The 14566-nt window shown below is 38.9% G+C and overlaps 1 protein-coding gene across 3 annotated transcripts in view; it reads left to right on the forward strand.

Moving 5' to 3' along the window:
* Nucleotides 1–14566, forward strand: part of ARMC4 (armadillo repeat containing 4) — a 204268-nt gene that overhangs the window by 34374 nt on the left and 155328 nt on the right. For all 3 annotated transcript variants that reach the window (XM_010381410.2, XM_010381409.2, XM_030940847.1), the window contains one exon: nt 1876–2023. In XM_010381410.2, the coding sequence (XP_010379712.1) occupies nt 1876–2023 (148 nt within the window). The remainder of the gene's footprint in view (nt 1–1875; nt 2024–14566) is intronic.

Raw genomic sequence — 14566 nt, forward strand, 5'->3', positions numbered from 1 at the left:
GGTGGCACGTGCCTGTAAGCCCAGCTACTCAGGAGGCTGAGGCAGGAGAATGACTTGAACCTGGGAGGCAGAGGTTGCAGTGAGCCAAGATCGCACCACTGCACTCCAGCCTGGGTAACAGAGTGAGATCCCATTTCAAAAAAATAGAAGTACCTAGGACAAAATAGACAAAACTGGTAGCTGCTGTTGATATTATTTAATATTAAAATTAGCTAGAAGATTTAAAGGTTTGCTTCTGTCCTGTGAGATGAGGAATGTGTGGGAAACAATATCAGGATAAATATCCTGGGATCACCACCTCTCCACGTGTGAGTGATGGATGAGCAGTTCCTGAGAAATCATTGTGGGTTTGGTGACCCAATGGCAGTAACCTGTCATCCGGCGGTGGAGGTGGAGACAAGCTGGTGTGATGAGTGTGCATGTGCACGAGGGACCTCTGCAGGGACATGGGGTCTATATTGGATTCCAGAAGGCTCTTGTAATACTGTTGTCCGTGCATCCAACCACAGAATGTGGTGTACTTCTGTGGAACTCAACACTTTGCATGGTGATGCCTCTCAGAGTTGGTGGTTGACTCTTTGGTCCTGAACCTAATTATGTTCATGTCATTGCTGTTCTTTGCCACCTTCTGCCATTGCAAGTACTTCAGTGTAGACATTACAGGGGGCTGTGCTGAATACTGACTCTCCTGGGTAACAGAGACTCTTTCACTTTAGGGCCTTGCGGCACTGCCCAGTTGAACTTACTGGAATAATAGAAATAGTCAATATCTGGGCTGTCCGGTGTGGTCACCACAAGGCATGTGGGCCATTGAGCATTTGAAATGTAGCTAGTGTGACTGGAGAACTGGATTTTTAATTTTCTTTAATTTTAGTTAAATAAATCAGTTCAAATATCTGTAAATATAGATGACCATATGCAATGAGTGGCAGTCTTATTGAAAAGCACAGCCTTAGGACATTCACTGAATACCCTTGTTTATTTCTCACTATTTTCTTTATTATGATTATTGTACCCAGAGCAATTGCACCTGGAATAGAGACAGGTTTATTCATCGCCCGCAGTTCCTTCTTATTTTTATTTTTATTTTTATTTTTTTTGAGACAAGGTCTCACTCTGTCTCCCAGGCTGGAGTGCAGTGGTGTGATAATGTAATAATGGTTTACTGCAGCTGAAACTCCTGGGCTCAAGTGATCCTCCAGCGTCAAGCCTCCTGAGTAGCTGGGATTACAGGCACGCACCACCATGTCTGGCTAATTAAGATTTTTTGTTTTTTTTTTGGTAGAGACAGAGCCTTGCTATGTTGTCCAGGCTGGTGTTGAACTCTTGGCCTCAAGTAATCCTCCCACCTCAGCCTCCCAAAGCACTGGGATTATAGGCATGAGCCACTGAACCTGGCCTCATGTAGATCTTAATAGAGATTTACGGCCGGGCGCGGTGGCTCAAGCCTGGTATCCCAGCACTTTGGGAGGCCGAGACGGGTGGATCACGAGGTCAGGAGATCGAGACCATCCTGGCTAACACGGTGAAACCCCGTCTCTACTAAAAAATACAAAAAACTAGCCGGGCGAGGTGGCGGGCGCCTGTAGAACCAGCTACTTGGGAGGCTGTGGCAGGAGAATGGCATGGCGTAAACCTGGGAGGCGGAGCTTGCAGTGAGCTGAGATCCAGCCACTGCACTCCAGCCCGGGCGACAGAGCGAGACTCCGTCTCAAAAAAAAAATAAAAATAAAAATAAAAAATAAAATAGAGATTTACTAGAACTCAGAAGGTGTTGGTATCTGATCCATTGCTTGTGCCCATGTTGCCTAAATGTGATTATAACCATCTCCACACTGTAGCTTACATGTGTATGTATGTTGTTATTGTTCTTAGAAAGAGTGCTGAAAAGATAGAGGAAATTATTAGTGATAGCTCCTCAGAAAGTGAGGAAGATGAAGAGCCACCTGACCATCGTCAGGAAGCAAGTGCAGATTTGCCATCAGAATATTGGCAAATTCAGAAGCTGGTGAAATATTTAAAGGTAAGAAAAGTCTATGGTAGTATGTTTGCAACGTTCATTTAAAATACTTTCCCAAAGATGTATATGCTGCTTCCAAGTTTACTTTAAGTTTCTTTCAAATAAGAGTAGTAAGCATTCCTGTTGTTTTATCTAAGGGTGTGCAGGGCAAGGTCTTATTACCCTGAGGATGCAAGATTCATCCTCATGGAGCAACCAGGCTACTTGGTACCAAACCTCTCTCCTGGCTGGGGAGTGGGCATGGTAAACAACTGACACTGTGACTTGCTGCCATTTGATGATTTGTAGTATGGTGTGGAAGAAATAACATGGATTTTTAAAGCTGAACTTTGGTTAAACTCCAGGCTGTTTCACTTACTAGCAACGTAGCTGTTGAAACGTTACAGTTTTGAGTCCTAATTTTCTCAACCCATGAAATAAAATTAATATACCTGTACTACAGGACTATTATAAAGTGTTTAGTAAAACACACTTGAAACATAGCATGGTTTCTGAGACATTGTGGGTGCTTATAGTGTGGATTGGTCCATTTTCATTTCTCTCAAGTCAGATAGCATTTATGAGAACATTTTACGTAATAATTGGCCCACATCATATATTTAAGTATTTGAATTTGCAGGAGGGCAAGGGGAATGGCTCACCAAAACCCAGATTAATATTCATTTCTGACGTCAGATAGCAAAGTATTGATGATATCTAGGCCTTGTGTAAAGCCGACATCCAGAAGTATTTGTGAAAAAGCATTTGACTCAACTCATGTTTTCTTTCTGCTTTTCCATGTCTTTGGTCAAATCAACCAAGGGCATTTGCCAATGGCTTTGCTTGATTTAATCATTGCACAATATAAACATTTATCAAAACATCACATTGTACCCCACAAAAATATACAATTATTTTTTGTCAATTAAAAATAAATAATATTTTGGCCGGGTGCAGTGGCTCACACCTGTAATCCCAGCTTGGGAGGCCGAGGAGAGTGGATCATCTGAGGTCAGGAGTTCGAGACCAGCCTGGCCAACATGGTGAAACCCTGTCTTGACTAAAAATACAAAAAAAATTAGCCGGATGTGATGGCGCACACCTGTAATCCCAGCTACTGGGGATGCTAAGGCAGGAGAATCGCTTGAACCCAGGAGGCAGGTTGCAGTGAGCCGAGTTCATGCCATTGTACTCCAGCCTGGGCAATAAGAGTAAAACTCCATCTCAAATAAATAAATAAATAAATAAATAAATAAATAATATTTTCATATTTCAAAAAGGACATGACCTTATACGAAACAAGCCCTAATGCTCAACTTGGAGATCCTTTTGGCAGGCTCCTAATGATTTGACCAACATCAATGCAAAATGAAAATTATTTTTTTTAGTCTGGACTAATTGTCATGAAACAAACCTCTAGACTATTGGACAGAACAGTTAATATTTTGTGAGTTTAAAAATTTCATTTTAAGCATGATACTTTATAAATAGTAAGTATTTTTATGGCATCTGTCAATTTTTAAAATGTTTTTTATTGGCATTTATTTTGGGTTAATATTTCCCTCATTTAGTGTTTTGTATTATGAAATTTCTATATCAGGTGCACATTGTTTTTACATGTTGCAGTATATAATTATGTCATATATTATGGCTCATAATAATAAATCATGCATTTATTACATGTTTTTTTTACAGAAAACCTCTGAAACTTTTAGCATAACTCTACCACAAAAAATGATTCAATGTTTATTATGATAGAAATGATTCAGTATTATTATAGGCATTCATTATTATTGAAAGATATGTAATGAAATGTTAGGAAAAATACAGAATAATATAATTTTGGGAACTCATGAAAATTTCTAGGAATTTTGATTGCATATTCCTGAATCTTGAAGATTAACCTGTCGGGAATTTGGAAACACCAGCATGGAGCACAAGCTAGATTCAGGCCACATGCTCCTGCACTCCCCTTTGGCAGGAGTATTTGTGCACAAACCACATAGTTCAATACAGCGGTCCAGCCTGGCACGCATGGCAACCATGTCCAGCTTTGGGACATTTAGGACACGCTTGCAACAGTGCCTCTGCATCTTTACTGAACCGCAGGGCCTCCTGTGAGTGCCTCACCTAGACTCTCAAAAAGCATGTCATCTAGGGGGAAAAAAAAGAACTGGCAGTGGAGAACTTTGCCAACACAACTCTCTCTGTGGTGGGCAGCTCTAGACAGGGCCATTGGGGCTTAGACTTCCTGACTTTTCCCTTCCCTTCCCTTCCCTTCCCTTCCCTTCCCTTCCCTTCCCTTCCCTTCCCTTCCTTCCCTTTCCCTTTCCCTTTCCTTTCCTTCTTCCTCCCCTCCTCCCTTTCCCTGTCTTCCTCTCCCCTCCCCTGTCTTCCCCTCCCCTCCCCTCCCCTCCCTTCCCCTCTCCTCTCCTCTTTCATTTTCTTTTTCCCAGGCTGCTCTTGAACTCCTGGCCTCAAGCAATCTTCCCGCCTTGGCCTCCCAAAGTGCTGGGATTACAGGCATGAGCCTCTACGCCCATCCAAGACATAGCGTTTCAGAAGATGAATTAAGAGAGTCTTGAGTTTTTCCCAAGAGTCCTGGTCCATTATCTTTATTTCATTAGCAAAAGGAAACAAGAGTCAAAATGGCAGAAACAAAAGATGGATCAGGAAGCAGAATACCAGAGTAATTAGAAGCATGATCTTTGACATTGGAAAGACCAGTTGAGTTTAAATTCTGCCGCTTACTCAGTGGCCTTGGGTGAGTTGACTAACCCCTCTAAGCTTCAGTTTCCTCATTGGTGAAGATGGAAAAATAAAAGTTATCTTATATTAGGATTACTAAGAATGTTAAATGAAATATAACACATGTAAAGTGCTTAGCACAAAGTACTTAGTAATTGTTGGCAATGATAATCATTTCTATTGCTTATTATTACTGTAGAAAATGTGTGGCATGGAGGCTTAACTGACTTGTGCAGGTGGCCTTCAACTTTCAGTTCTCTAGCAACCAATAAAAGGAGGGAAATAGAGTGAGTTAGTACAGGGAGGGAAAGTCTCTCAGCATCTTAAAATAAAAACAAACCAGTTGCCAATGAGTATAACTGATCCTGGTGCTAAGAGCAGAAAGAATTTTCTCCCTTAGGATTTAATGGGGCAGGCACGGAGTGAGAGAGTGAACAGCCTCAATAATATCCTCCCAGTGAACATGGCAAAGAGAGTTTCTCATAATAGCCTAATTACTGGATAACTGTCTTGAGTTTTTCAACTATTTAGGATAAGTCCATGTAGCATTAGGCCAAAAAGAGATGCACTATAAAACATTTATTGATGAAGTGCTACTTAAATTTGCACAAGTTATTCATCAATAAATCATGTGCAAATGTGATATTCTTGGCCAGACAGTAAATTGCCTGGAATTCTTATAGTTCCCACAGGTAAATATTCTTCACATAGCCAATAAAAGGAAAAGCATATCTATAAATGATTTCAAGGTTTTTGACACAGATAAATATTTTATATGGAGACACAAAACGATATTAAAAGTCTATGAAATGCAAAATTGAATATCTCTAGGTAATCTCAAAATAAATACACCTGACATTTTAATTTATGAAATTATGGCTTAAATGTAGATTTAAGCTAGCAGAGAAATGTTCATGTTGACCTGAGTTTCTGTTTACCATTTTCCAAGTAGAGTAATGTCTGTGATTGTTGGAAAAAAAAAAAGATTTAATGAGCTCATTAATACCCAAAGAGGTCAATGAACTATAGCTTATTCTTCGTCCAGAGCTATGAGCTCATATCTTGGCACATAAATAGAGTTTGTATTTCATTATTTGGTTTGACATTTGTTAATTTCAACCTGCAAGTTTTATATATGTATATATTCTTTTCATCTGGAATTTTTGAACACAATTTAATTTGTAAATTAATGAATGTATCATATTTTTACTCACCAACCTTCCAGCTTTTCTCCCCCGTAGCTGATGATGCTGTACCCTAATTCTAAAGGAAGCAATGAACCCCCTTTTCAGCTACCTTACTGATAAGCACTTATGTTCTGTCTTCTGCTATCCTAATGGTTCAGGTTGTCTGCCTTAATACCTACTTCTTGAGTAGAGAGACCACATCAAATTTATTGCTGTATCTTGCACGGCATCTTGCTAATGGGCACAAACTCACCTCCCCACCTCTGCCCTGATGGTGCGAAGGGGAGAGGACGAGGTTCCTTAGTGGCAGGGCTTTGCTGTTTTCACTCTCAGCCCCCTGAAAGCAGTTCTTTCTGCCTCTGAGCCTGTCCTGCCTTCTGCTGCTGACTTCTTTCCCACTTTTCTTGCATCCCTGTCTCTTCCTGTTACTGCCGTCTTTCTTGTAGACATACTAGTTGATTGCTGTATTTGCTGACTTTATATGGATATTATTTTCTTCCCTGGCCAAAATTGTTTTAAAATCTCGCAAGGAAAATGTCTTGATTTTGATCAACTCGAGCGATTAAAGGAGATGGTTTGTTAATGTCTCTGTGCTCCATACTAAATCTATGAGTCTCTCTAAAACTTCAGTGAAATCGTGCTCATTTCAAAATAAGGTATGTGGAGAGCCCCTTTGTGAAATAGGAGACGGGATGTGGGATATTTTCTTTGTTTGGAAATGTGGAAATTAATATTAGTTACAAGTACTATATGTTATAAATTCATGCAAATGGGTATTCTTCAGTAGAGTGGGGTAAAATATTGAAAGGTCATAATTATAAGTAGATTTGCATTTTATACATGTTATAATGAAAAAGAATTTCTGGACCCAAGGTCAAAAACATGTTGAAATCCATTTCAATGTGGATTAAAGGTGGCGTGGGTGTGGTATTTAACACTATAGGATCAGTAAATCCAAGAAAACATTGAGAAGACTAGAATAATGCTGAGAACGTGGTTGGTTAGTCAGCTTTTGGTAGTTTAGAGGCATATCAGAGGCTGGGCCTAGAACTATGCTTTCTTTCCCTTGAAGATATTTCCTAGAGCTGTCACTAGAGGGTAAGATGCCCATATTATCCAGGCACCAGCTCTAGGTTCACCAAGGGTTATATTGGCAAGCAGAGTTGGATATCTGCCCATACTTTGAAGTGCTTCATTCAGCCGGTCTTATTCCTGAGTACTTGCTGCAATGATGGATGCCTCTAGGGCTCATTCCCAGGGCCATTTCTCCATGTGTACCTCCTCCCTGTGGGAAGCCAGCTTCTGCACCTGGGATTTTGATTAGAGTCCAGGTGGGAGAGTGGGCAAAAGGATGATGAAAGCATTGATTTGGAAAGATGAATCCAGCAGCAGGTGATATGCCAAGTGAATCTGATGGGAAGGGACGAGAAGACAGTGACAATGGGGTTACATTGGTAGAAAGGATGGGCATTACCACACATTCATCCTCTCCCCTGACCCACAGCGGATTGGTGAGGGGTAACCTAATTTGTTCGTTCTATATCATCAAATTCATCAAACACTGGCATTGATTTCACCTTTCACATGAGCCAGATTGCTTGCCATGCTTCTGCTCTGAAACCACAAATTGAGAATTTTCAGGCCATGAAAAGTGAAGAGGCCTGGTGGATCCCAGTTTAGCAGCGGTCAATACTGTATTCCAGAGTGACATTTCAAAGACATTCACATCAGAAATGCCACTGGGCTGCCAGCTTCAGAAGGGACACCCCAGAGCTCTCTCCCTGGCAGGTTTTGGGTTTCTTCTCTGGAGGTGGATTCTTGGCAAGGACATTTCTCAGACTTGAAAACCTTTGTTAAAGACTGCATTTGTGAGGCTCAGTTCCTTAATGATCTTACATAAACTGATTAAACACACACACACACACACACACTTTAATTGGTTAAAGATTCTTTGGAGTGGTAATTGGAAGTTGTATGAGTTTTTGTTGTAGGAATTTGATGTGCTTTGCAATCAATTACAGTTAATTAAATTCCTTTCCCATTACTTGAGTTTTGGGTATGGAGTGGCAGGTAGTTTGATCCTTGTTTCATTGGTGGAAAAGCTGAGAAATTCTTTGCTCCAGGCCACACAGAAGGCAGCTGCAGGCTGGGACGGAGTCCAGGCTTCTATCTTTATTGCCCATTGCCTGGTTGTTCTGTTCCACTGTCAAGAAATTCAGGACCCAGGAGGCCTGCAGAACTTGCTGTTGTACCTTCCTGTCTTTTCTCTTGTTTGGATTTCTTCATTCGAGTAAGAGTCAACAGGGAGCCCTTCCCATAAAGGAACTCAGTATTCACGTTTGGAAGGCCATATTAGACTGTGCTCTTTTGCTAAGTTTTTACTTAAAAAAAATGGAAAAGAATGTGATGATGCAGAGCTATTCTTGTTAAAAAGAGTATTTCGAAAATGGAAAACAATGGTCACTGTTCATCCACTCAAATCAACTCCAGTAGTTAGAAAGGCAAATGAGTACCATGTTCCTGAGGAACATTCTTTAAGTTAGTACATGTGTTGCTACATTGATGTGGGTTGACTTTCTTAAAAAAGTCAGTGACGAATGAATAGGACAACTTTTGTGACTATTTTTTTTAAATTGCCTGTTTGAAATCATAACATATTTAAATTCCGTCAGCTAAAAAAAGTCTACTCAGAATCTGCATTTATTCTTTCATAAATATTGTAGTATAAGAAGTGAATCCATTTAAAGTATTTGGATTACTGGTAATGTGTATTACTTGTGTGCTTATATTGCTCACAAAAGAATTTGTCATCTTTTATTTTTGTTATGAAGGAGATTGTGGAAGAAATGGAGACTCCTCTCCGTCTTCCCTAAAGGGAAATCTGTATTTACATTTTTGAGCTTTAAACTTTCCTTGTCTCTTGGCAGTCACAAATAAATACGTGTGGAGAAAAAGCAGAGTAAAGACAATTAGATCAGTATGATAATACAATGCTACTGACTCCTAACAGTTTATATGACCACTAGCTAGCTCTATGCTACCACATCAACTTACCGACTGAAAAATGACAATATTAAAAATCTTAGGGGAGTTCCCTTAAGCTTTAACTCATTCATTCATTCATTCATTCACTAATGTGTTTATTCCTGAACGTTTGCAAAGAGCCAGCACAGCTAGAGCATAATGATATGATACACATACCCATCTAGTTATTTATAAGATTTTTGATTGGAATGAACTGTGATATCTAAGGCAGTTTTATGTAGTAGAACTTTTCAGGGAATTTCTTGCCCCGTGTATTTGCAGCAACACTTACTTTTGTTCCTTAAAATACGCTTTTCCCCTAAAATGCATTTGAGAAAGCTAAGTGGATTGGAGAAGAGTAGTAGTACTGGCTAGTTCCCAGTTTCTATAATGTGCTAGGCTGCTTTGCTTTCTGCTTCAAAAACACACACTCATGGCCTGTCACAGCGTCTGCATGCTGAAGAATTTCTAAATATATGAGTTAAGGAGTGAATAAGAGGCATAAGATTTGGTATAAATGATTTTTCATTTTACATCTTTATATGGATCTATTGTCATCATTATTTAAAATTGCATAGTAGCAGGAAAATTACTGAATTCCATGTCCCTTTTTGGTCCATTGGCCTTTGAGATTTCTGTTGGAGGGCTGTGGTTTTTCCCAGCTCTTGCTCCCTGGGTGGGTGTGGCTGTCTGGTGTGGCTGCTGATGTTTCTGTGACACAGGGCATAGCAGAAGAACGTGGTATTCTTTCCCTGTTTCCCTTACTCCCTTCTGTGTTTAAAATCTTTAAATATTATACAGATAACACACTCATATATGCTTAATGTGAAACTTCAAACCATGCAAAGTGAAAGCTCCCTTCTAGATGTTTCTCTGTTTATATACATATTTATATACATGAATGAAATCCTACTATTTCTTATTCTACATTTTGCTTTTTGTATTTAATATTCTGTCTTGGTGATCTTTTATATCTGCCTCATTCCTTTTAATTACTACATAGTATTTCATTAAAGGTATATATCATTAAGTTATTGAACAATTGCCTTATTGATAACATTTAAGTTGTCACTCAAATCAGTTTTTGTTACTACAAACAATACTGCAGCTAATATTTTTACATATTCTTTGGATATATACATTATTTCCATAGGATGGATTCTTTGAAATGGAATTCCTTGGGTCAAAGAGAATGCACATTTACATTTTTGATAGCACTAATAGGGAGTTCTATGTACATGCCAAGATAGTTATAAGATTTTTGATTGGAATGAACTGTGATAGCTAAGGCAGTTTCATGTAATTGTTCACTGGGTATAAAATTTCATTTATGAAAGATGAATAAGTTCTAGATATCTGCTGTACAACATAGTACCTATAGTTAACAGTATATATTGTGCACTTAAAACATTTAAGAAGTAAATCTTATATGAAGTGTTCTTAACACAAGAAAGGCAGAGACAAAGGACATGTTTTCAGCTGATGGATACATTTATTACTTTCACTGTAGTAATGATTTCACAGGTGTTGGATGTATATGCATATATCTAAACTCATCAAATTGTATACATTAAAGATGTGCAGATTTTTATATCAATTACATATCAATAAAGCTGTTTAAAACAAAGAGAGAAATAATATGTGCACACTACAATTTGAGATGACTTCCATTAAAAAATTTTCAATTTAAAGAGAAATAATGAAGAGTAATAAACAAAACAAACTTAGTTTATGTAAAAAAAAGTTTCATAGTTCCTTACAGAAAGCAACTATCAATTTACACTCTACCAGTAACATACCAATAGTTTTCAACCTTGGACCTTCAACCTCAGAGCGATATTAGCCAGGGCTGTTAAATGAAGGAGCAAATAAACAAAAGACCCTGATGCCCAGGTACCATTTTTGGAAGATTTGATTGAATTGGTTCAGGGTGGAGTCTAGGCATTGATAGACTTTTAAATCTCCCCATAGTAATGAAACTGTTCATCTACAATGAGAACACATGGACGCAGGGAGGGGAACAACAAACACCGGGGCCTGTCAGGGGAGGTGGCCAAGGGGATGGGGGAACATTAGGACAAACAACTAATGCATGCGGGGCTGAAAATCTAGGTGATGGGTTGATAGGTGCAGCAAACCACATGGCACACGTTTACCTATGTAACAAACCTGCACGTTCTGTACATGTATCCTGGAACTTAAAGTAAAAAAAAAAAAAAAGAAAAAAAAAATAAAAAAAAGTTGTTAATACAGGATTGGAATCCATTGTTGTAAATTCTCATCGATGTGTAGTCTTTTTGTTATTTTTTATTTTGGACAATTCTCATGGGGCAAAATGTACCTTGTTTGAATTTTCATATTTCTTTTTTTTTTTTAATTTTTATTTTTTATTATACTTTAAGTTCTAGGGTACATGTGCATAACGTGCAGGTTTGTTACATATGTATATTTGTGCGATGTTGGTGTGCTGCACCCATCAACTTGTCAGCACCCATCAATTCATCATTTATATCATGCTTAACTCCCCAATGCAATCCCTCCCCCCTCCCCCCTCCCCATGATAGGCCCCGGTGTGTGATGTTCCCCTTCCCGAGTCCAAGTGATCTCATTGTTCAGTTCCCACCTATGAGTGAGAACATGCGGTGTTTGGTTTTCTGTTCTTGTGATAGTTTGCTAAGAATGATGGTTTCCAGCTGCATCCATGTCCCTACAAAGGACGCAAACTCATCCTTTTTTATGGCTGCATAGTATTCCATGGTGTATATGTGCCACATTTTCTTAATCCAGTCTGTCACAGATGGACATTTGGGTTGATTCCAAGTCTTTGCTATTGTGAATAGTGCTGCAATAAACATACGTGTGCATGTGTCTTTGTAGTAGAATAATTTATAATCCTTTGGGTATATACCCAGTAGTGGGATGGTTGGGTCATATGGTACATCTAGTTCTAGATCCTTGAGGAATTGCCATACTGTTTTCCATAATGGTTGAACTAGTTTACAATCCCACCAACAGTGTAAAAGTGTTCCTATTTCTCCACATCCTCTCCAACAACTGTTGTTTCCTGATTTTTTAATGATTGCCATTCTAGCTGGTGTGAGATGGTATCTCATTGTGGTTTTGATTTGCATTTCTCTGATGGCAAGTGATGATGAGCATTTTTTCATGTGTCTGTTGGCTGTCTGAATGTCTTCTTTTGAGAAATGTCTGTTCGTATCCTTTCCCCACTTTTTGATGGGGTAGTTTGTTTTTTTCTTGTATATTTGTTTGAGTTCTTTGTAGATTCTGGATATTGGCCCTTTGTCAGATGAGTAGATTGCAAAAATGTTCTCCCATTCTGTAGGTTGCCTGTTCACTCTGATGGTAGTTTCTTTTGCTGTGCAGAAGCTCTTTAGTTTAATTAGATCCCATTTGTCAATTTTGGCTTTTGCTGCCATTGCTTTTGGTGTTTTAGACATGAAGTCCTTGCCCATGCCTATGTCCTGAATGGTACTACCTAGATTTTCTTCTAGGGTTTTTATGATATTAGGTCTAACATTTAAGTCTCTAATCCATCTTGAATTAATCTTCGTATAAGGAGTAAGGAAAGGATCCAGTTTCAGCTTTCTACTTATGGCTAGCCAATTTTCCCAGCACCATTTATTAAATAGGGACTCCTTTCCCCATTTCTTGTTTCTCTCAGGTTTGTCAAAGATCAGATGGCTGTAGATGTGTGGTATTATTTCTGAGGACTCTGTTCTGTTCCATTGGTCTATATCTCTGTTTTGGTACCAGTACCATGCTGTTTTGGTTACTGTAGCCTTGTAGTATAGTTTGAAGTCAGGTAGCGTGACGCCTCCAGCTTTGTCCTTTTGACTTAGGATTGTCTTGGCAATGCAGGCTCTTTTTTGGTTCCATATGAACTTTAAAGTAGTTGTTTCCAATTCTGTGAAGAAAGTCATTGGTAGCTTGATGGGGATGGCATTGAATCCATAAATAACCTTGGGCAGTATGGCCATTTTCACGATATTGATTCTTCCTATCCATGAGCATGGTATGTTCTTCCATTTGTTTGTGTCCTCTTTGATTTCACTGAGCAGTGGTTTGTAGTTCTCCTTGAAGAGGTCCTTTACATCCCTTGTAAGTTGGATTCCTAGGTATTTTATTCTCTTTGAAGCAATTGTGAATGGAAGTTCATTCCTGACTTGCTCTCTGCTCGTCTGTTACTGGTGTATAAGAATGCTTGTGATTTTTGCACATTAATTTTGTATCCTGAGACTTTGCTGAAGTTGCTTATCAGCTTAAGAAGATTCTGGGCTGAGACGATGGGGTTTTCTAAATATACAATCATGTCATCTGCAAACAGGGACAATTTGACTTCTTCTTTTCCTAACTGAATACCCTTGATTTCTTTCTCTTACCTGATTGCCCTAGCCAGAACTTCCAACACTATGTTGAATAGGAGTGGTGAGAGAAGGCACCCCTGTCTTGTGCCAGTTTTCAAAGGGAATTTTTCCAGTTTTTGCCCATTCAGTATGATATTAGCTGTGGGTTTGTCATAAATAGCTCTTATTATTTTGAGGTTCGTTCCATCAATACCGAATTTATTGAGCGTTTTTAGCATGAAGGGCTGTTGAATTTTGTCAAAAGCCTTTTCTGCATCTATTGAGATAATCATGTGGTTCTTGACTTTGGTTCTGTTTATATGCTGGATTATGTTTATTGATTTGTGAATGTTGAACCAGCCTTGCATCCCAGGGATGAAGCCCACTTGATCATGGTGGATAAGCTTTTTGATGTGCTGCTGAATCCGGTTTGCCAGTATTTTATTGAGGATTTTTGCATCGATGTTCATCAGGGATATTGGTCTAAAATTCTCTTTTTTTGTTGTGTCTCTGCCAGGCTTTGGTATCAGGATGATGTTGGCCTCATAAAATGAGTTAGGGAGGATTCCCTCTTTTTCTATTGATTGGAATAGTTTCAGAAGGAATGGTACCAGCTCCTCCTTGTACCTCTGGTAGAATTCAGCTGTGAATCCATCTGGTCCTGTACTTTTTTTGGTGGGTAGGCTATTAATTGTTGCCTCAATTTCAGAGCCTGCTATTGGTCTATTCAGGGATTCAACTTCTTCCTGGTTTAGTCTTGGGAGAGTGTAAGTGTCCAGGAAATTATCCATTTCTTCTAGATTTTCTAGTTGATTTGCGTAGAGGTGTTTATAGTATTCTCTGATGGTAGTTTGTATTTCTGTGGGGTCGTTGGTGATATCCCCTTTATCATTTTTTATTGCATCTATTTGATTCCTCTCTCTTTTGTTCTTTATTAGTCTTGCTAGCGGTCGATCAATTTTGTTGATCTTATCAAAAAACCAACTCCTGGATTCATTGATTTTTTGGAGGGTTTTTTGTGTCTCCATCTCCTTCAGTTCTGCTCTGATCTTAGTTATTTCTTGCCTTCTGCTAGCTTTTGAATGTGTTTGCTCTTGCCTCTCTAGTTCTTTTAATTGTGATGTTAGAGTGTCAATTTTAGATCTTTCCTGCTTTCTCTTGTGGGCATTTAGCGCTATAAATTTCCCTCTACACACTGCTTTAAATGTGTCCCAGAGATTCTGGTATGTTGTATCTTTGTTCTC

This window comes from Rhinopithecus roxellana, chromosome 11 (assembly GCF_007565055.1).
Source record: "Rhinopithecus roxellana isolate Shanxi Qingling chromosome 11, ASM756505v1, whole genome shotgun sequence".
NCBI lineage: Eukaryota > Metazoa > Chordata > Mammalia > Primates > Cercopithecidae > Rhinopithecus > Rhinopithecus roxellana.